This window comes from Bos mutus, chromosome 13 (genome assembly GCF_027580195.1).
Source record: "Bos mutus isolate GX-2022 chromosome 13, NWIPB_WYAK_1.1, whole genome shotgun sequence".
Lineage (NCBI taxonomy): Eukaryota > Metazoa > Chordata > Mammalia > Artiodactyla > Bovidae > Bos > Bos mutus.
Window position 1 is genome coordinate 48,134,539 of NC_091629.1, and position 24,091 is coordinate 48,158,629.

The window sequence follows — 24,091 nt, forward strand, 5'->3', positions numbered from 1 at the left end:
GAAATGGTGCAATTTAAGTAGACATAGAAAGTGAAGGGAAAAAATATACAGACCAAGCCAAGGGAATGAGCTAGTCATTTGAGTTAAGGCTGCCAGAATTTTAGCTTTGAACATATTCTTTTTCCTTCCTCCCTACATCTGTCCGTCCCTCCCTCCCTGTCTCCTCAGCATATGGGATTCTGGTTCCCTGACCAGGGATCGAACTCATGCCCTTGCATTGCAAGTGGTCCTAACCCCTGGACCACCAGGGAATGGAAGCCTAATTTTGTATGAATACTGTAGACATGTTTACAGTTTCAGGTTACTTTGTTTGCCTTATTGTATTTATGTATTTCTTACATAGGACCTGGCAGATAGTGAGTGCTTAAGTAAATTTTACTTTAATCTTTGACCCACTCAAAATATTCCTGATATTTTATCAAGTCCCCAAAAGCCTAAGAACATTTTATTTTAAAAACAGATTTAGTTAAATTCTGACAGTATGAATAATTAACATTCGTAGCATTTTCCCCCCACATACATAATCATTCAGTCTTTCAACAACCTTGTGAGGTAGAGATGGTGTTATCCCCGTTTCTCTGACAGGAAACTGAGACCTAGAGAGGTTACATAACTCATATAGTATCATACAATAAGTGTTGTAGCCAGGAATCAAGCCCAAGTGTCCTGATTTTGTTATAAAATCTCTGTTATGTAGAGCATGCCTTACCACATGAGGATTAACTCTTCTGAGACTATGGACTGAAGAAGATATGTTAGGGTTGTTTATTTTAGTATAATTCAGGAGCCATCTTTGTTCCTTTCACAGATCAGATGTTTAAGTGTTTGCAATGTGTCAGGCACTGTTTTGGGATTCTGGGTTTTATCAGTGAACCAAAAAAATGATTCCTGCTCACATGGAGTTTATATTCTAGCCCAGAGAGTCAAAACCAATAAACATAATAACCAAGTCAATTATGTGGTATGTCAAAAGATCACATTGTCTGTAGAAGAAAAAAAATGATCAGGATAGGTGGAACAGACTGTTAATATTGTGAAGAAAACAAGTAGAACAAAGGTCTTAAGGCGAGAATGTGCTGGCATGTTTGAAAAATAATAGGTAGGTGCCTGAGTAGGGGCGGAAAGTAGAGGGGAAATAAGATCAGAAGGTAGGGAGCAGTGGAAGCATGTATCATATAGGGTCTTTCACTCGAGTAAAATGGGAAAATTTGAAGAACTTTTTAACATCTTAAAGTCATCCAGGTTGTGTTAAGAATAGGTACTGAGGCTGGACAAGGATGGAAAACGGGAGACCTTTTAGGTTAATCTGGGTTTCCCTTGTGGCTCTAGCTGGTAAAGAATCTGCCTGCAATGTGGGAGACGTGGGTTCGATCCCTGGGTTGGGAAGATCATCTGGAGAAGGGAAAGGCTACCCACTCCAGTATTCTGGCCTGGAGAATTCCATGGACTGTACGGTCCATGGGGTCACTTTAGGTTAATCTAGGAGAGGGGCATAATTTAGGAAGAAGATAGCTGTCAGGTGGCTATGAATAGATTGATGATAGAGGTGATGAGAAATGGCTGGATTCTAGGTGTATTTTGCAAATAGAGACATTAGAATTTGTCAGCAGATGGGAAGGGACATATGAACAAAGGAGTCAAGAATAACTCCATTGTTTTTAGCTTGAGCATCTGAAAGGATGAAATTGCCTTCAACTGAGATAGTTCACAGAGGACATCAGGGGTTCCGTTTTTGACGTATTAGTTTAGAATATCTTTTAGATACCAAGTGAAGTTGCTGTTTATAATTCAGGAGTGAAATCTGGGATAGAAATGTAAAGTTGGGACTTGTTGGTATATAGATGATATTTAAAGCCATAACACTGGTTGATATCCTTGAGGAAATGAATATGAAGATATGAGAGAAGAGGGAACCAATAACTGAGCCCTAGGACATTCCAGTATTAAGAGGGTAGAGAGACCAGAAGGAATCATCAAAGAAGATTAAGATGGAATAATCAGTAAGGTAGGACATAAACCTCGAGAATGTGTCTTGGGAACTAAAAGAAGAAAGTAAACCACAGAAGAAAGAAATTCAACCATTTCAGATTTTGCTGATAGTTTAGTGCAGGATGGATACTAGAATTTTAGCAGTGTGAAGGCCACTGGTTATTTTGTGGTCTTCAGTGGGACGTGGAAATGGCCTGGTTAGCATTTACATATTTTTCAAGTGGGAATTTTTGACGTTCACAGTGTTTCCTTTGCCCTGTTCAGGTTTGCCTTCCTGTTGGTGATATGTCTGACAGTGGATCACAGCTTGGTTCAATGGGTAGTTTGACCATGAAATCACAACTTCAGATCACTGGTAAGTCTTAAAAAGATCTACTGCATTACTTCCCTCATTCTCTTTGTGTCCCCCCACCCCTACCCCGCCACCCACTCCAGAATCCTGGAGAATTTCTGTGACTGTGTAGTCCATGGGGTCGCAAAGAGTCGGATACGACTGAGTGACTTTAACTTCACTTTCACCATCAATAAAAAATCTTCTGAGAAGAAAACCTTTAGTGGCTGTTACATATCAGGTGTTGAATTAGTATTTGCTGAATGAATAAATGAACATAATGTGTAGATATATAAAAAATAACATTTTAATTTCAGGTTGTTATTGGGTATGGTATACAATTTGGGTTTGTTAAACATGCTTGGGCAGTTGCTATTGTTTTTTATTTTGATTTGGATTTTTTTAGCTTTGTTGAGAGCTAATTCACATACTATACAGTTTACTCATTTAGAGGTCAGTGATTGTTAATACATTCTCAGAGTTGTGCAACCATCACCAGTCAATTTTAGAACATTTTCACCATTCCAGAAAGAAACCCCTGCCCCATATTCCCCAGCCACCTTCAGCCCTAGCTTAATTATTTTTCTCTATAGCTTTGCCTACTTTGGTTTCATAGAAATAGACTCAAAATGTGTGGCCTTTGTCTCTTGACTTTTTTCATTTATATTGTTTTCAAGATTCATCCCTGTTGTAGCATGCATTAGTGTTTAATTTCTTTTTATTGCCAAATACTATTCCATATGTGGAAATACTTTATCCATTTATCAGTTGATGGGTGTTTGGGTTGGTTCCACTTTTTGGCTATTAGGAATAATGCTATGAACATTTGTGTATAACTGTTTGTGAAGTTGTATGTTTTCAGTTTTCTTGAGTGTGTTCCTGGGAGTAGAGTGACTGGGTCATGTAATACCCACATTTAGCATTGTGAGGAATTCCAAATTAATTTTCAAAGCATCAGACCAATTTGTATTCCCAGCAGTCATGTATGAGGGTTACAGTTTTGTAAACATCCTTGGAATGCTTATCTTTTTGGTTAGAGACATTGTAATGGATGTGACATAGTATCTCAAGAGTTTGAATTCATTTCCCTGATGGTTAGTGATGATGAGCATTTTTTTCATGTGCTTATTATTAGACATTTGTATATCTTTTTTTGAGAAATGCCTATTTAAATTTTTTGGTTGCTCTTATTACTTTCCTAATACCTGTTTTTTTCCTCTAACCATACTAACCAAGTGGATCACTTTCAAATTCATGTTTCTTAAATGCCACCTAATTTGTACCTGCTCAAAAACCTTCAGTGCTTCTCCTTGGCTATGTTAGTGAATTTCTTTAAAACTGGGCTAAGACCTTTCACAGTCAGGCTCCATATGATCTCTTTGTAGGGTCTTTTTATAGAAACCATTTGTACTAGCCAAAGTGAGGCACTGGATTTTTCTTTAGACAAGCATGTGTCTATTACACAATGGAAACTTAGTCTTTCTCCTTTTAATTTAATGGCATTTATTGATTATATTAGTTTCTGTTAATACTGTACCTGGCTTACATCCAGCTCTAGAGTATGAATATAAAGTTATAAACTGTATTATTATCTTTCTAGAAACCTAAAAGTATTTGAGTTATATAAAAGTAACACCTTCTTAAGTTGAAAGCATGCTAGAATTTATTCTTGGGAATTCTTTTCACTGACTCCAGTCTCTTCTTAGTGATGTCTGATTTTCAATGAAAGATTCTAATATTTCTTTGCCAAAGCCAGATTCTAGTTGTTTCTCCCTTCCCCATCCCTGGTGGCTCAGATGATAAAGAATCTGCCTGCAGTGCAGGGGACCTTGGTTCAATCCCTGGGTCAGGAAAATCCTTTGGAGAAGGGAATGGCTACCACTTTAGTATTCTTGCCTGGAAAATTTCATATACAGAAGAGTCTGGAAGGCTATAGTCCATGGGATTGCAAAGAATCGGACACGACTGAGCAACTAACACTTTGACTTTCTCCCCATCTTCAGTCTAGTCTGTGTAGCTGTTTTACATTGGGCCAGGCTTCTTAAGACTTTTTTTTAGGGGACAGCTTAAGTTAAAATTTTTGATTTAAAGAATTTATTAGTGTCAGCTTTTCAAGTTATGTAAGCAATATACATGCTTTTTATTTTTAAAAAGTCAGCAATTTAAAATAGTAATGTGAGGAAAGAAAAAGTGAAAGTGTTAGCTTCTCAGTCGTGTCCTACTCTTTTCGATCCCTTGGACTACAGCCCACCAGGCTCCTCTGTTCATGGAATTCTCCAGGCAAGAATACTGGAGTGAGTAGTCATTCCCTTCTCCAGGGGATCTTCCTGACCCAGGGATCGAGCCTGGCTGGGTCTCCTGCATTGTAGGCAGATTCTTTATCATCTGAGCAACGAGATTTAAGTTATATTCCTTTCGACTTTTCTTTGCATAAGCTAACTATCTTTGCTATTGTGACCGTCACGGGAAGAAAAACACTTAATGCCTAAATGCACCTCAAGAAGACATAATTCTTAGCCATTTATAAGCTTTTAATCTTGAGTCTAAAAATTCTGAGAATGTACAAGTATAGGGCAAAAGCATTTTTAACAAAAACAGCCATCGTGAATTATGGATAAAAGTTATATATTTAGCAAAGACATCATTAGATATGGCAGATATGGAGAACAACAGATAATAAACAGTAGAGTGCCAAATTGACTACAATCAAGTGTCCTTTGTAATTCACTGTTTACTTTGCTTTTGGTGCTAGAAACCTCAGAACAAAGTGTTTTTTCCCACAAGTCACTTTAATTGACGTTGTATTTTTTACTCTGTATTAATGGATTAGCTACAGTATTTGAATTTTTTGTTTTTTTATTTTATTTTGGTAAGCTGCCTCAACACTTCTAAAATTCAAGAAAGGCATAAATATGCAAGTATAAAATATATGCCCTGGTATATGGTAATGGCAAGAGATAATGACTTTGGTCAGGAAAAAGGGGTAGTATTTGACTAGAGTTGCTGTGGAAGAAAGTGGTGCTTGAAGCATTGCTACTATTTAAAAAGTAGAAAGGTATAAAAGGATCTTTCAGCAATGAACATGACAGAGCAAATGGCCTGAAGGAGGGAAATGCCGAGGCTTCCCTCGACATCCCTAAAAGCCACTGCTGCAGAGTAGGGACCTGTGAGAATTCACAGGAATGGGCCATCTCCTTCACATGAGTCAAAGCTGCCAAAAGAAAAAAAAAGTCATTGCTAAGGGACCTGGGAAGTAAGCAGAGTTTTTAACAAAGAGCAGTAAACTGGATTGGTGTTTTAGAAAGTTACTGTAAAAGACTGATGGGGAAATTTAGTGTCAAAAGTTAAAATGTTACTCTGTGGTCCTGCTCAAATTTATTTCTTTAACTCTTTCTGTCATACATACATTACATGTGCATGTACATAGTTTGTTTACGGTATATACATTTGCTAATTGCTTTTCCTTACCAGATGATGGCAAGTAGAAAATTTATTTCAGATAAATGATACCTTATAATAAGTTTTAATAAAAACTTATATAAGTTGTAGCAAGAGTTTTAAAAAATTAATTCATAAATTGATACTGTGTTGATAAATAGATTGTTTAGAGAACTTGATGTGTTTTAATTTCACATAATTCTTTATAGGAACATCAAGGGAAAGGCAGCCTTGCTTTTCTTTTTCAGAATTTACATAAAATAAAGTATACCTCATCACAAGTGATTGAGTTCTCACAAGGAAAAAAATTCCTTTTCTAGTTCTTTAATTTTGTATCTATATGAGGTGATGAATGTTCACTAAACTTAATTGATAATTATTTCCTGATGTCTTATATTTACACATTTACACCTTAAACTTTAAAATCATGCCAGTTCATTAGTCACACTTTCTATGATTTGACTCTTAATTTATAGAAATAACATGAATAGCCATTTTGCTGTTCCAATTTGAACTGGAGTAGAAAGGTGGTCTTTTGTGCTATGCTTTCATTGATCAAGGTACTATATGAAGCATCCCCTTGGGAACTTCTCTTGGCATTGAAGTGATTTCTTAACACTTTTGTTGAGTATTGAATGTACCTGTATTGATTCTTGTGTTGGGCAGATCCTTTTGTAACTTATCAGATAGTTACAAAAATTATAGCAGGAAATCAGAAATGCCTACTTACTCTTAAATGTTTTTGAGAGTTCATCATATTGCTAATCATAACTTGATCTCAGCACCCTTGTTTGTTTTAACCTTGTTCCTTATAGCCTTCTGATTCCCAGAATAAGTTGATTTCCTGGATCATTCTTTAGTCTTTATCTCTAATTCTGTGGCCTGTTCCTTTACCTTGGACATAAGTCTGTTTTCTTACATCCTTCCCTGTCTTTAGCCATTTCCTGTTTAATTATGTTCTGCACCTAACTTCAGCTATTATACTAAGCTTATCTGTGTTTTGATGCTTACTGTATGCTAGTATTATACTTACATGGGCAGAACAAGTACTTTGGTATTTCCTAGAAATTTCTTAGTCTCAGTCCTGACTCAGAGCTCATCATTTGAGGAAGAGAAACCATCTTATTTCAGTTCTTACAAACTGAAATTAAACCTTACTGTATTTTTCCAGATTTACTAGAACACCATATATTTAGCTCCCAATGCTTAGAGACCAGGAGGGTCCTTCATACTTTAAATTTAAAGTCAAGAGTTTATATCCAGTTCTGCCCAGACAAGCCATGGTTCTGCTACAGAGGCCTCTTTTGGCCTCTCATGACTTCTGACCACAGAGGGTAATCCTTGCATAACTGGTTTTATCTCCTATCAGTTCATCATGTTGCTAATCATAACTTAGCACCCTTAACTTAAGTGTGGTGATCTCCCCACCCTTATTTGTTTTACCTTGTTCCTTACAGCCTTCTGATTCCCAAAATAAGTTGAATAAGCCAAGGATTCACTTTTACTTTCTTTACATTTATTCATTTATTTTTACTGTCTTTATATTTAAATTGTCAAAACTTTTATTTCATATTGAAGAGGAAGTTATTAAATATACACACTTGCTATACCTTGCCATGAAGGGGATTGCAGGTTGAGTTAAATAAGTAAAAACTAATAAACCTACTAAGAACTAAGACTGAATGAAAAGCAACAGGAGCCATATATAGATAAGAAAATGCTGTGCAAGCATAGAACAATTTTGACTTGTTAGATTTAAAGAACCCTTCAAAGAGAAGAGATTAAAGACAACTCAGGAAGTAGAATTGTGTTGGATGAAAAGGAAAAAGGATCATTATGAGTGGAGGGAAGTAGCACATATGAGCAGTCAAAGTACATGGTCCTTATGAGGGACAGCAAACAGGTAAGAGTGGTTAGAACACTAGGGGCCTGTGTGGGATTTTGTATAGGAAGAGGCTGTAAAAGTACATAGTAAGCAACATAAAATGCCCCAGAAGAATTTAAACTTCATTTTTCAGGCGTTAGGGAATCATTGAAAAGTATTGACACGGTCACATCTGTTCACAATTCTAGTAGCTATGAGGAATTGGGCTGGAGAAGTGAGAGTAAAAATAGACAGTTGTTAGAGGCCTTTAGGTGTAGCCCAGGTGACGGATGATACTGACATTTTTCTGATTAATTTTCTTCTAGTTTATAATTCATAATCTTTTAATTTACCTTGGGAATTTAAATTTTAGGAAGTAGTACATTGATCTATTTTACAATGTTAGGACTGTAATGAAAGTTTTGTGCAATCTAAACTTTGAGATTTGAACACTTAACATAATTTCTCCTGTCCAAGCTTTGCTGTGACTGTTGGATAAACTTTTAAATTCTGTTGATCTTGTTCTTTTTTTATGTGTAAAAATTAAGATGATAATACCTGTCTTGCAGAACAGTTGTGAGAGTCAAAATCATAATATTTAGGTGCCAGACACAGTAAAACACTAACAGTTGGTGTTAGTTTCCCTTACTCTTTTTATTTTCCCATTTAAAGTTTCCTAAAATGGCTCTCGTGGGGTTGAGTGGGATTATGTGGTAAATAGCTTTCCAAAGTTTGAATCCTAAAAAGCCACTCAGGATAGCTGCATTGCTCTTTGTTCTAGGCTTAATCAGTTTTAGAGGATCACAAGAGCCCCTGAAACAAAATGAACTTATGCATGACTGTATGGGCTGTTTCACCTTTTCTCAGACCACAAATGTATTAAAAATAGGGATTTTTCTGGGGCAATCCTGTGATTAAATTAGGTTTTGTATTAAGTAGTAGGGCTTTATAGTACATATTAGTCAGAGATAGGTCTGATCCCCACTTAAGCATTTTCTGTTCTGAAAAAGACATTTTGCTTAGTGTTTCCACTTTGATGTCTCATGAGCATCTCAAATTTATACATCCGTTATAATACACTTGATTTCCTGCCCATGCCACCCTCCTCAAACTTGTTCTTTCCTAGATCTTTTCCATCTTATTCAATGATACCACCTTCTATCCAGTTACTCATGCCAGAAACACAGGAGATATCCTTGCTTCTTTTCCGTAGCTCACTAATGTAACCTAATCCTGTTGATTCTCATTAGAAAATATTTATTCCTCCCCATATCCATGTTCACCACCCTAGTCTAACCTACTGTTTCTTAGATGGCTGTAGCAGTCTCTTAAGTGTAAAAGGACAGAAGTAAAATATTAGATCAAAGTGAAGTTGGGGGATTCAGGGCCACCACTTGGGACTGTGCCTGCTAGAGTGCCCAGATTGTCTATGTGTTGGACTGTATACTGCACTTCTTGCGTAGCTCCTGTATAAACTTTCCTAGCAACTCGCAAGGGCCTGTTAGTCTTGATAGGCACTGGCATCTCTGAACTTTGCTGTTAGAGTAGATATCCAGGTAGTAAAATAATTCTTTGGCTGTGGTCATCTCATTTATAGGGGACCAGTGAGTTGTCTCCTGTGGAAGCTGTGGGGTGTTCTAGATTCGAATCTACTCTTGGTGCCTTCCTTCCACACAAGGCTGGGACAAGGCTGTTTTATGTTTTATGGCAGTGGTGACTAACTTAGGCTCAGGATGTAAGAAGCTCTTGCTAAGGTAATGAGAGATATATGAGATGCTAGACATAATCTTAGTTTGTAACTCTTCCTTCAGTGGCTTTCTAGCATGCTTAGAATAAAATCCAAATTCCTTATCTTGGCTTGCAAAGCCAAATGTGATCTCACTTTATTTACCATTTTTCTCTGTTTGCTCTACTTTTCTTAGATCAAAGCTTTTGTACTGTTTTCTTAATGTTCCCTTCTTCCTACCTTTGATCTTGACATGGATAGATAGCTCCTTGTCCCTTAGATGGTTGCTTGAAAGTACCATATCCTTAGAAAACTTCTTTACTACCAACTCATATTCTGCCACCTTAGGCTGTTTTTCATCACAAGGACTTATCTCTAATTATAAACTGTTCTGTCCAGGGTTTAGAGCAGTAATATCTGATAGATGGTAGGCATTCACATATTTGTTTACCAAGTTTGTCAATGTACTTTTTATTGACCTCAAGATCTCTGAGACTAGTGATACTACTGATGGGAATTTGGGTGGATGGGTGAGAAGTCCTATATTTTTTAATAAGATGGTAAGAAATACACAGGTCATCTGTGAATAAAATTTGTGAATATTTTAGAGCAAATGGCTTTGTTTCTCTTGAGTAAAAATAATGCTCTGTTTAATCTTTGTGAAATTAAATTGATTTGAAGGATGGACTAACATCTTGAATACTGAAATATTTTCTCTTTTATTTAGTCATTTCAGCAAAACTTAAAGAAAATAAAAAGAATTGGTTTGGGCCAAGTCCTTATGTGGAAGTCACAGTAGATGGACAGTCAAAGAAGACAGAAAAATGCAACAATACGAACAGTCCCAAATGGAAGCAGCCTCTTACAGTGTAGGTTTGAAAGTATTTTCTGTGGTATATTTTGTTTAATAGGTCAGCAGAAATGCAGCTTTTAGAAAGTTTTTCACTTTTTTTTTGTTCCTCCTTCCTCTTAATTTTACCCTCCTTGTTCTTTTAGTCTTGTTTCTCTTTAATTATTTTTTTTCCCAGTTTCTCCTTTTCATTGCATTCTTGTTTAGTTGTTGATGGTATCTCTGTTGCCACTAAATAGTAGCTGAGAGATCCCAGGTTTGCTGCTGCTGCTAAGTTGCTTCAGTTGTGTCCGACTTTGTGCTACTCCATAGATGGCAGCCCACCAGGCTCCCCCGTCCCTGGGATTCTCCAGGCAAGAACACTGGAGTGGGTTGCCATTTCCTTCTCCAGTGCATGAAAGTGAAATCGCTCAGTCGTGTCCGACTCTTAGTGACCCCATGGACCGTAGCCTACCAGGCTCCTCTGCCCATGGGATTTTCCAGGCAAGAGTACTGGAGTGGGTTGCCATTGCCTTCTCTGGATCCCAGGGTTATGGGCCCAGAAATATTAGCAGCTCTTTCCTTAATTTAGGTTGGAAATAGAGGGATATCAGGAACTCACTTCATTTTTTATTATTTAATTTTTATTTTAAATTTTAGTTTTAAACAAAATTTAATTTTGTGTTTTTTTTAATTACAGTGCCCACACAAAACCTACCCACTTTTTTTTTTCTTTAGAAAAATTATACATTTTGTTCTATCACCCTATTTTTATGTTAAACATACATTTTTTTTTCTAATTTTATTTTATTTTTAATCTTTACATAATTGTATTAGTTTTGCCAAAAATCAAAATGAATCCGCCACAGGTATACATGTGTTCCCCATCCTGAACCCTCCTCCCTCCTCCCTCCCCATACCAACCCTCTGGGCTGTCCAGTGCACCAGCCCCAAGCATCCAGCATCGTGCATCGAACCTGGACTGGCAACTCGTTTCCTACATGATATTTTACATCCTTTTTTTTTGAGTATGTACAGGTCTAACATCCCTAATATAACTATATAATACTGTTTAATGTGGATGGACTGTGATTAATTTTACTAGTTCCCTATACAGTTGATTTCTAACATGCTGTTAGACAGTGCAGTATACATTCCTGTGCATATATCTGTGTGTTGGTGTTTTTATCTGTCATTTAAATTCATAGACGTGGGACATAGCTCAATTTCAGCACTAATTGACAAAGCCCTAAATGTTGGTAAGAAAAGCATAATAGGTTGAAGGGAATTATAGGTTAATTTTTAAACTTTTTCTACTAAAATGGAAGAAAATGTATGATTTATCAACAAATAGATTTTAAAATAATACAATATATTTTTAAAATAATACAGTATGTTATATATTAAAGCATAGTTCAAAATATAACCAGTTGTTATTTTATCAAATGTAGACAAATTGCTTTCATTCCCTAACATTTGAAATTGTTCATTTTTTTCTCTTAGAAAAACAAACCTGTTACTAAAAATGTTTTATTTTTAAATGGTGAGATGAGACACCTGAAGTGATAAGCTCTTCTCTTCACATGATGCATGCCTCTGTGAACAATATTTCTAATAAATGACAAAACAAATTGGATATACCTACATTAATCTTTAACATGGATTTTTGAAGTTCTAGGGCATCTTGTATTTAACAATGATTTTGAACAAATAAATGAAACTTAAGAATTTTCCAAAGATCATCTTGACACCTATTTTCAGAAGTATCATTCTAATGTTTCTCATCTGTATTTATTTCAACATTAATGTTTCTTAGACTTCATTTTTAATTAGTGCCACATTAGAGATTTGATCTAGATGAAAACTGTGTGTGAGTAACATTTTTTTAAAAACAAACCTTCAAAAGGCCACAGGCTCCAATAACGACTGGAGATGTTCAGAATAATAGGCTGAATACTCATCTATTTTCTACCAACTGCTAACTGTGCTTACTATAAATATGCTTTCAGGCTCTTGAGCTGATAGCAACATGAACTTAGTGGTTTAAAAGTTAAGAAAAAAAGCTCTCCTTGTAGCCCTATATGGTAGTGCTCTTCAGCCATATTTGGAGGGAAACACTTACTTCTGAATTTTTAAGTTGCAGGAGATTGGCCTGCAATTTTAACACAGCTTCCATTGTTAGGTATCATGCTTTCCGTACTTGTCTCAAGAATTGAACTGAAATAATCTGCCATCTTTGATGGCAGAGTTTATCTTTCAAATTTAATAAAATTAAATTTATTAACTTTTATTCCATCCCCATTATAATTACTCAGATGACTAACAGAGAAATGTTCTCTTAATATTTAATATATGTTCTCCTGAAAGTAACCTGCAATTTTTGAAAGTTTTGAAAGAGAATGAATACATTGTACCAAAGAGGGGCAATGATTAGGTGAAAGTTTCTTAGTTTGGTTACAGTATCTGCCACTGGGAGAAGGCAGTGGCACCCCACTCCAGCACTCTTGCCTGGAAAATCCCATGGACGGAGGGGCCTGGTGGGGTGCAGTCCATGGGGTCGCGAAGAGTCGGACATGACTGAGTGACTTCCCTTTCACTTTTCACTTTCCTGCATTGGAGAAGGAAATGGCAACCCACTCCAGGGTTCTTGCCTGGAGAATCCCAGGGATGCGGGAGCCTGGTGGGCTGCCGTCTATGGGGTCGCACAGAGTCGGACACGACTGAAGCGACTTAGCAGCAGCAGCAGCAGCCACTGGGAATTCCTTGGTGGTCTAGTGGTTAGGACTCTGCACTTCCACTGCGGGGGGCATGAGTTCTGTCCCTGGTCAGGAAAATCTTACAGCCTTGAACCATAGGACTATCATAGGTTATATAGTGTTCTGTTTTTCTAATTGAAATAGTGTTTATACAGCTTATTGCAAATTCAAATTTCTATTCTGTATTGGCATTTAGCAAGGTCTGGCCTTATTTGACAGTTGTCCTGGACACTTTGCCTCTAGCAGTGTGAAACATGGGATAATATAATCCTGAAATCCTTAAGTAGCTTACTGAGAACATTCTTAATACAAATTTTAATGATAGATTTTTGTTCAGATTACAGTCCATCACCAACTGGCTGTGTGATAGTTGGCAATTTGCTTATTCTCTGAATATCAGCTTCTGTATGTGAAGATGAAGTGATATTCTCACCTCAGGGTTACTGTGAAGATTAAATGAAATAATCCTAAGCTCAGCACACTACCTGACATAAAATAAGAATTTAATTTTTTGTATAAATCACTTTTTTGTACTCAGTTCGTTTCAGTCTCTCAGTCGTGTCTCTTTGTGACCCTGTGAATAGCATGCCAGGCCTCCCTGTCTATCACCAACTCCCAGAGCTTGCTCAAACTCACGTCCATCGCATTGGTGATGCCATCCAACCATCTCATCCTCTGTCGTCCCCTTCTCCTCCTGCCTTCAATCTTTCCCAGCATCAGGGTCTTTTCTAATGAGTCAGTTCTTTGCACCAGGTGGCCAAAGTATTGGAGCTTCAGCTTCAGCTTTTTGTACTACTAAAATAAAATTATTTTTCAACAGTTTGTAGCATGATGAGCACTTTTACTTTTGTTGATAATACATACGTGTAATCGTTCCTATAGGTCACCAGTGCATGAAGATGACCATGCAAACCTGTAGCATTCAGATATGTTTTTCATAAGATTATAGAATACAGGCAATATTGGTTGTAAACTGTAAGATACGTGGTGATATTTTAATTGTAATTTATTTAGAATTCCATTGTGATATTAAAGGAAATACTTTTTTCACCTTTTTTTTTTTTCATTTGTAGTATTGTCACCCCTGTGAGTAAATTACATTTTCGTGTGTGGAGTCACCAGACACTGAAATCTGATGTTTTGTTGGGAACTGCTGGATTGGATATCTATGAAACATTAAAGTCAAACAATATGAAACGTATGTATGTGAAAATAAGAATAAGCTCAGCTTTTGTTATTTTGCAAGAAATTCATGTGCTAAATGTGGAGAAAATGACTGTTCACTATTTGTTTTTAAGTTTACATGGTTGTAACATTACTACAGAGATAAAGCTTGAACTCTTTAATGCATTCTTAATATCTGGTTTGGCCATTCATTTTGGATCCAGTATTTTAAATAAATATTATTTAAATTTATTTAAATAATAAATTTAGTAGATAGATATTTATTGAAGGCTGTACTCAATTATGGAAAAGAAATAGAGCAGAGATGATTTTATTTTAGATGGTTTTATTTATATGTGTATACCTCTCTTTTGATAGATCAGTTCAGTTCAGTCGCTCAGTCATGTCCGACTCTTTGCGACCCCAGGAATCTCAGCACACCAGGCTTCCGTGTCCATCACCAACTCCCAGAGTTCACTCAGACTCACGTCCATCGAGTCAGTGATGCCATCCAGCCATCTCATCCTCTGTCGTCCCCTTCTCCTCCTGCCCCTAATCCCTCCCAGCATCAGAGTCTTTTCCAATGAGTCAACTCTTTGCATGAGGTGGCCAAAGTACTGGAGTTTTCAGCTTTAGCATCATTCCCTCCAAAGAAATCCCAGGGCTGATCTCCTTCAGAATGGACTGGTTGGATCTCCTTGCAGTCCAAGGGACTCTCAAGAGTCTTCTCCAACACCACAGTTCAAAAGCATCAATTCTTCGGCACTCAGCCCTCTTCACAGTCCAACTCTCACATCCATACGTGACCGCTGGAAAAACCATAGCCTTGACTAGACAGACCTTTGTTGGCAAAGTAATGTCTCTGCTTTTGAATATGCTATCTAGGTTGGTCATAACTTTCCTTCCAAGGAGTAAGATCTTTTAATTTCATGGGTACAATCACCATCTGCAGTGATTTTGGAGCCCCCAAAAATAAAAGTCTGACACTGTTTCCACTGTTTCCCCATCTATTTCCCATGAAGTGATGGGACCAGATGCCATGATCTTTGTTTTCTATAGATACATAAAAACTTGCAACATACTTATTTTAATTAATATATCATGATTTTAAAACAGACTTTTAATCCCTTGAGTATCTAAAGCATACTTCTAAGAATTTTATTTCTTCATTTAGGATTTATAAGAAAAAATTCATTCTTAAATTATGTTTTCACTCCATATAATTCAGACATACCTTGCTGAGTAGTCTTAGTTGTCCTGATGGCTCATTTTGAAGAAGAGAATGAATATAATAAGTGAGATGATTGAGCTATTTAGTGTTTTTGTTTGTTGTTTCGTTACTAAGCTCTTGTGTCCAACTCTCTTGTGATTCCATGGACTATAGCCTGCTTGGCTCCTCTCTCCATGGGATTTCCCAGGAAGGAATACTGGAGTGAGTTGCCATTTCCTTTTCCAGGGGATCTTCTCAATGCAGGGATCAGACATCTACTGCATTGGCAGGCGGATTCTTTACCACTCACTGAGCCACCTGAGAAGCCCCATTTAGTATCTTACATTGTGGATATTAAGCACTAGGAAATTTTGTTCTATTTTTAAAAATGTTTTTGGCATGAAAAGGCCTGAAACCTTGGGTGAAGTGTATTAAAACAATATGTCTACATATAAATATAAATTTTCTGACAGTTATGTTTTTAACAGTTATGACTTAAAAAAAAAGTGACCATTTTCTGTAATTTTATTCTCTTCCAGTTGAGGAAGTAGTTGTGACTTTACAGCTTGTAGGTGACAAAGAACCAGCAGAGACAATAGGAGATTTGTCAGTCTGTCTTGATGGGCTGCAACTAGAGTCTGAAGTTGTTGCCAATGGTGAAACTGCATGTTCAGAAAGTAAGTAATCACTTAAAAAAAAAATTCATTTTTATTTATTTGGCTGTGCTGAGTACCAGCTGTAGCACACAGGATCTTCCATCTTCATTGTGGCATGCAGGATCTTTAGTTGTAGCATATGGGATCTAGTTCCCCTAACTAGCGATTGAACCCAGGCCCCCTGCATTGGGAGCACAGAGTCTTAGCCACTGGACCACCAGGGAAATATATAGGGTCTTTTCTTCTTAAACTAGTGACTGTAAAGTATGTTGTAATTATTGCCATTCTTTTCCACATAAAGAAATGATTTTATTTCCATTTTATAAAGAGACATTTTTCATTTTAAACTTTCAGTACATTGTTTCTATTAGGAACTAAGAGTTGAAAAGCTAGCCAAATATAAGCCAAATCATTGTTGTCTCTGAGAGTGATAAATTGATTTATAAAGTAGCCATTCTGTAGGCCAACAGTGGCAGTTAATATGGCACATTTGATGCTACACCTTCTCCAGTGCCGGTGGCAGACATAGTTTACTGTCTGTAGCAGTGTCTGATTTAGTTTAAATTTGACTCAAAATCCTTAGTACTATACCAGACAGGCCAGTACAAGCTGGAATCGTTAGCCATTCCTCTTCCATTTTTGTAGGCTACGTTTACTGAGCTGTCTTTGAGTTGAAATAATGACAAAACCATTTTTGTGATTTGTTTTATGTTGATGTATTTTACAGTTTATGGTTTACTAGTGTTAAAGGGAATAAATATGAGATGTAGCATGCTTAATAAAACCACCTCTCAGTGGATTTCCTTTAGATATTTCCATCCCTTATTTGCCAATAAGTGTATTTTCACCTGGAACACAGATTGTCAAGACAAAGCACAGGTTAATGGTCTCCTTGGTTAGTCTGACAGAGCTCTCTGTTTACCTAGAAACTGTATTATGGAGCATTTTGCAGTGATCAGGTGCTGTTATACTTCTGTTTCTACTTTGGAAGACTTCCTACTTCCTTTCTAATTCATGACCTTTTTTTAATAGCAGAACCTTCAAGATAGTCCTGGTTATATCTTCCATATTGGTTCTTTGGGGTTAATGAGGGTAGAAAGAAATTTCTGAATTGGTTATACTGGTTCAGAGTTGACACATTCATATAGATGGAATCATAACAATAGGTAGTCTTTGTGTCAGGCTTCTTTCACTTAGCATAGATAATGTCATTTCAGGTTTATCAGTGATGTAGAATGTTTCAGTAGTCTGTTGCTTTTTATTACTGCATAGTTTTAAATTGCACAGATGTACCACATTTTATCTATCCACCTGTACCATTTTTTAAAATAAAATCTTGAGACACTTGCCCACCTTGCTGAGTATGATATAGTAATAATATAGTGGTGACTCAGCATCTTTTTAATGAAGTAATCCATTACTTCTTTGGAGTAGTATAGTGATGATTTCACTCTTTGAAAGTTGGGACTGTATTCAGGGACTGTTGTTCTTTAACTCAGTGGACCTAGGCTGTTAAACTTGTTCTTTTTGCATTTCATAGTTTTTTAAACTTCTCTGTATACTACTTTTGCTGCAGTCTGTGCCTACCTATAGTATTCTCCCTCTGTATCACAGTTCCTTACTGAATCCTAAGGATATTTCATGAATAAAACTTGAAGAAAGTATGACTGTTGTAGCATTTGTTTTGGCCACTTTGAGACCCATTTGTGCCTTTTCTATTCTTGAAGCTATTTTCAGGGCCTTTGCGTAAGAAAGATATTACTGATTTTTCTATTTTCAAAATCTTCTCATTATCCTGCACTTTTAGAGGGAGGTAATTGGAATACAAAAGATGACTAAAATACATTTGAATTAGAATCAAGCAAATGGGGACTTCTCTGGTGGTTCATTGGCTAGTACTCCACACTCCCAGTAGAGGCCCCAGGTTCCATCCTTGGTCAGGGAACTAGATCCCACATACCACAGGGCAACAAAGCCACAACTAAGAGTTTGTATGCCACAACTAGAGATCCTGTATGCCACAACGAAAATCTTCAACTTTCCTGTGTACTGCAACTAAGACCTGGTGCAGCCAACTAGCTAGCTAAATAAGTAAGTAAATAAATAAGACATTTAGGCAGAAGTAGCACGTGAGTAATATACCTTGACTCATTACCATCTCTTATACAAAACGATCATTTGCACACAGACAAAAAATAATCATTTGCTCAATTTTGATAAAACTTCTCAGTCATGTGAACATTTATCTTATTTTCCTTTTAAATATCATGTTGGACTTTAACTCCATTCCAGCATGTTCTTTACTACATGCATGCTCAGTCTCTTCAGTCATCTCCGATGCTTCACGACATCATAGACCGTAGCCTGCCAGGCTCCTCTGTCCGTGGGATTTTCCTGGCAAGAATACTGGAATGGGTTGCCATGCTCTCCTCCAGGATTATCTTCCCAACCCAGGGATCGAACCCAATCTTTGTTACTAGAAAGATACAATGAAGGGTTTTGTTTACAAAGCATCTTTAGGTAAAATGTACGTACGACTTCTTGAAATTCATTTTCTGTCTAACTTTTAATGTTGTTAAAGGTGCTTCACACAATGATGATGGCTCCAGGCCCAAGGATGAAACAAGGTAAGAGTTCACTTATTACATATCATAGAATGCAGAGAGAAACAAGGGAGAATGAATAAATTTCATTTTTGTCAAAACTTCAAGTTCAAATTGATATAAAAATGTGTCAAATTTCAGAGCTCTAGGTAAGAAAGGAAATATTCATGGAAAATTCAAGAGCCTTAGCTTATATGACTGCAGTTCTGTAATGTAGGCCAGAGGTACCCAAACACTAATAGTTCTTCAGCTTATACAAAGTGAATATATTGGCACTTTCCCAAAGGTAGGGAAGTTTAGAATCCTAAGGTCATTGTTGGACTGTTTCCTTTTCCAGGAAAGCTGGGCTCTAATTTTCTCACTGTGATTAAAGATAGAAAAGGTTTTAAAAATTAATAACTCTCTCGGTAGACCAGAAGACATCCTATGTTTTTGTGTTTCTTTTTAGTTTTATTTTTTTCTTAAGTTTTTTTTTGAAGTCATGAAATGTCCCTCATAAAGATGTTTTAATATTTCAGTGTTCTTTGGTCCTCTTTTGCATAATAAACCCATACTTTTACATTAGCGAGAATGTGATACAATTTTGTAGTGTGTTGAAAGGTTGTGTTACACCACTCTATTTCATTTTTGTGAATCTTTCTTAAAATACTTTATGAAACCACTCTAGACAGCTGTAAATTTCTTGCAAAGGCATTGCTAGAGCCCTGGCTTCATGCTATTTATTCATTTAATGCTTTATGTTTTCCCAAGTGAGTCATTGTTACAAATAACCTGAGGGACAATGTCTTCTGGGTTTATGAGATTGCCAGACTGATCTTTGAGCATGTCTTTGTGTTAAGCATGAATTCCTTTGCATTAGCGTTTTCCAGAGAGCATGCCTCTTAGATGATGGGTTTGTTTGTCACATGCTGTTTAAATGTTGCTCTACAGGAATCATGGCAGTGAACCCTTTGCTTTTGTTTGCTGACTTCATCACTTGGGCATGTGTCCAGTGAAAAAGGCAAAAACCTCCCCCCGCCAGACATTTAAGAAGTTTACTAAACAGCTTTAGGTTTTTCTACTTTTTTGTTTAAATCAAGCACTACATGTATCATCAACATAGTTCTGATGGTCTCCTTTCCCCCATAGCATGTCTGGATATTTTGTATTTCTCAGTGTTGTCTTCTGTCACTTTTATGAATTACCAAGGTGACTGATGCTTAATGTTCAAGATTTTGTTTTTCAAAGTGCCTTCCTGATTGTTAATCATTGATTTGCATATTATAACCTTAGAATGTATTAGCATCTGGGTTCTCAGGATTCTTTATCTTGTTCCTAAACATCTAAACTTACATATACTAATAGATCAGGTAAATATGTATGGTGAGATAAATAGACTTGTAAGACAAGCAAAGAGCAAAGCCATGGTAGCACTAAATTTGTAGCTAATTGCTTTTCAATATAATGGTGATAAGTTCACATTGACAACTTTGTATAGTATATTGTTGTTGTTCAGTCATTCAGTTGTGTTCAACTCTTTGTGACCCCATGGACTGCAGCATGCCAGGCTTCTCTGGCCTTCACTGTCTCTCAGAGTTTGCTCAAGCTCATGTCCATTGAGTTGGTGATGCCATTCAACCATCTCTTTGTCCCCTTCTCATGCCCTCAATCTTTCCAGCATCAGAGTCTTTTTCCAGTAAGTCAGCTCTTCACATCAGGTGGCCAAAGTATTGCAGTTTCAGCTTCAGCATCAGTCCTTCCAATGAATATCAGGGTTGATTTCCTTTAGGATTGACTGATTGGCTCTCCTCTCAGTCCAAGGGACTCTCAAGAGTCTTCTCCAGCACCACAGTTTGAAAGCATCAATTCTTTGGTGCTCAGCCTTCTTTATGGTGAAATTCTCACATCCATACATGACTACTGGAAAAACCGTAGCTTTGACTATACAGAACTTTGTCACCAAAGTAATATCTCTGCTTTTTAATATGCTGTCTACGTTTATCATAGCTTTTCTTCCAGGGAGCAAATGTCTTTAATTTCATGGCTCCAGTCACCATCTGTAGTGATTTTGGAGACCAAGAAAATAAAGTCTGTCACTGTTTCTACTGTTTCCCCATCTATTTGCTATGAAGTGATGGGGCCAATGCCATGATCTTAGTTTTATGAATGTTGAGTTTTGAGCCAACTTTTTCACTCTCTTTCACCTTCTTCAAGAGGCCCTTTAGTTCCTCTTCACTTTCTGCCATAAGGGTGATGTCATCTGCATATCTGAGGTTACTGATACTTCTCCCAGCAATCTTGATTCCAGCTTGTGCTTTATCCAGCCCAGCATTTCACTTGATGTATTCTGTATATAAGTTAAATAAGCAGGGTGACAATATACAGCCTTGACGTACTACTTTACCAATTTTGAACTAGTCTGTTGTTCCATGTCCAGTTCAAATTGATGCTTCTTGACCTCCATACAGATTTCTCAGGAGGCAGGTAAGGTGGTCTGGTATTACCATCTCGTTAGGAATTTTCCAGTTTGTTGTGATTCACACAGTCAGAGACTTTAGCATAGTCAGTGAAGCAGAATTAGATGTTTTTCTGGAATTCCCTTGCTTTTCCCATGATCCAGTGGGTGTTGACAATTTGATCTCTGGTTCCTCTGCCTTTTCTAAATCCAGCTTGTATATCTGGAAGTTCTTGGTTAATGTATTGTTGAAACCTAGCTTGGAGGATTTTGAGCATTACCTTGCTAGCATGTGAAATGAATGCAGTTGTGCAGTAGTTTGAACATTCTTTGGTGTTGCCCTTCTTTGGGATTGAAAGGAAAACTGACCTTTTTCTGTCCTGTGGCCACAGCTGAGCTTTCCAAATTTGCTGATAGAGTGTATGCAACACTTTAACAGTGTCATCTTTTAGTTTCAAATAGCTTAGCTGGAATTCAGTCACATCTACCAGCTTTGTTCGTAGTGATGCTTCCTAAGGCCCACTTGACTTCGCATTCCAGGATGTCTGTCTCTAGGTGAGCTATCACACCATCTTGGTTTTCCTGGTCATTAGAACTTTTTTGTGTACTTCTGGCTTGTGCTTCTGTTAGGTCCATACCACTTCTGTCCTTTATTGTGCCCATCTTTGCTTGAAATGTTCCCTTGGTATCTCTAGTTTTCTTGAAAAGTTCTCTAGTCTTTCCCATTCTATTATTTTCCTCTATTTCTTTGCATTGATCACTGAGGAAGCCTTTCTTATCTCTCCTTGCTATTATTTGGAACTCTGCATTCAGATGGGTGTATCTTTCCTTTTCTGCTTTGCCTTTAGCTTCTCTTCTTTTCTCAGCTATTTGTAAGGTCTCCTCAAACAAGCATTTTGCCTTTTTGCATTTCTTTTTCTTGGTGAGATGGTCTTGATCACTGCTTCCTGTTCAATGTCACGAACTTCTGTCTGTAGTTCTTCAGGTACTATATCAGATTTACTCCCATGAATCTATTTGTTATTCCCAGTGTATAATCATAAGGGAGTTGATTTAGGTCATACTTGAATGGTCTAGTGGTTTTCCCTATTTTCTTCAATTTAAGTCTGAATTTTGCAATAAGGCTTTCATGATCTGAGCCACAGTCAGCTACCAGTCTTGTTTTGCTGACTGTATAGAGCTTCTCCATCTTTGGCTGCAAAAATATGATCAATCTGATTTTGGTATTGACCATCTGGTGATGTCCACATGTAGAGTCATCTCTTGTGTTGTTGAAAGAGGTTGTTTGCTCTGACTAGTGCATTCTCTTGGCAAAACACCGTTAGCCTTTGCCTTGCTTCATTTTGTACTCTAAGGCCAAATTTGCTTGTTACTCCAGGTGTCTCTTAAGTTCCTATTTTAGCATTTCACTACCCTATGGTAAAAAGGATGTCTTTTTTTGGTGTGTGTTCTGTAAAGTCTTGTAGGTCTTCATAGAACCGTTCAACTTCTTTGGCATTAGTGGTTGGGGCATAGACTTGGATTACTGTGTTATTGAATGGTTTGTCTTGAAAACGAACCAAGATTGCTCTGTCGTTTCAGAGATTACACTCAAGTACTGCATTTTGAACTCTTTTGTTGACTGTGAAGGCTACTTCATTTCTTCTAAGGGATTCTTGCCCACATTAGTAGATACAACGGTCATCTGAATTAAATTCACCCATTCCCATCTTAAAGTAGTGTAGAGAGGCAATACTCAGAGTCTCAAAAAGGTGTACAACTCGAAAGGAGTTTAAGACTCATCATCTAGGGGAGGGGAAGCAGTGTGTCAGAGCTGACTCTTACTGCATTCTGTTCATGTTCTGAGGTTGCTTGGTCTTCCTACAGGCAGTCAGCACCTAATTGGTGACTGAGCTTTTCTGTTCATTCAGAATAACCATTTGAGGAATGCCCACAGCAGTATGTGTCATGCCCTACTGTTCACACAGATCATCTGGAGATCTTGTTAAAACACTCTCTCTTATATAGTGCATCAGGAGTGAAGTCCAAGATTGTGTGTTTCTAACAGGCTCCTGTGAACTGTGCTTGCCTCTGGTCCAAATATCGTTCTTTGATTTCTGGGGACCATAATGTGAAGATGATTTAATACATGGTACTGCCTTTGTTTTGGTTTCTTGAATCTATTAAATTTTATTCAGGATTGCCACAAGGTCCAGGGTATGAATTAGTGCAGTGTAGTGGTTTCCACTTACCAGGTAGTAGGTTATCAGAGCTTTAGCTGAATCATCTCCAAACTAGCTAATTCATGCTCTGCCTTGTAATCAATGATTCCCCTGGGAAAAGGAATTGGCTATATTTAACCAACAGTAGTAACTTTGTATGGCACCCCACTCCAGTGTTCTTACCTGGAGAATCCGAGGGACGGGGGAGCCTGGTGGGCTGCCGTCTATGGGGTCACACAGAGTCGGACACTGAAGCAACTTAGCAGTAGCAACAGCAGTAACTTTATATCTGACATTCCTGTTCGTGTTCTCCCCCCTTTCTTTCTCTCCAACTGAAGACATTGCTCAGAAGAAATGATAGTTCCTTTAAAAAAAGTCTGTGTTAGTATACTGTATTGGTGTTTTTCTTTCTGGCTTACTTCACTCTGTATAATAGGCTCCAGTTTCATCCACCTCATTAGAACTGATTCAAATGTATTCTTTTGAATGGCTGAGTAATACTCCATTGGGTATATGTACCACAGCTTTCTTATCCATTCATCTGTTGATGGACATCTAGGTTGCTTCCATGTCCTGGCTATTATAAACAGTGCTGCGATGAACATTGGGGTACACGTGTCTCTTTCAATTCTGGTTTCCTCAGTATGTATGCCCAGCAGTGGGATTGCTGGATCATAAGGCAGTTCTATTTCCAGTTTTTTAAGGAATCTCCACACTGTTCTCCATAGTGGCTATACTAGTTTGCATTCCCACCAATGGTAACAATAACCCTGTATATGAGATAGCAAAAGAGACACTGATGTATAGAACAGTCTTTTGGACTCTGTGGGAGAGGGAGAGGGTGGGATGATTTGGGAGAATGGCATTGAAATATGTATAATATCATATAT

At 37.3% G+C, this 24,091-nt stretch overlaps 1 protein-coding gene across 3 annotated transcripts in view; it reads left to right on the forward strand.

Moving 5' to 3' along the window:
- ITCH (itchy E3 ubiquitin protein ligase) overlaps positions 1 to 24,091 on the forward strand; it is a 97,902-nt gene that overhangs the window by 26,864 nt on the left and 46,947 nt on the right. For 2 of the 3 annotated variants that reach the window (XM_070381607.1, XM_070381608.1), the window contains exons 3-7: positions 2,254 to 2,344; positions 10,076 to 10,217; positions 14,007 to 14,131; positions 15,847 to 15,984; positions 18,545 to 18,590. In XM_070381607.1, the coding sequence (XP_070237708.1) occupies positions 2,275 to 2,344; positions 10,076 to 10,217; positions 14,007 to 14,131; positions 15,847 to 15,984; positions 18,545 to 18,590 (521 nt within the window). In that variant the 5' untranslated portion in view covers positions 2,254 to 2,274. Of the gene's footprint in view, positions 1 to 2,253; positions 2,345 to 10,075; positions 10,218 to 14,006; positions 14,132 to 15,846; positions 15,985 to 18,544; positions 18,591 to 24,091 lie in introns of those variants that run through there. The other variant, XM_070381609.1, reaches the window with a different exon arrangement.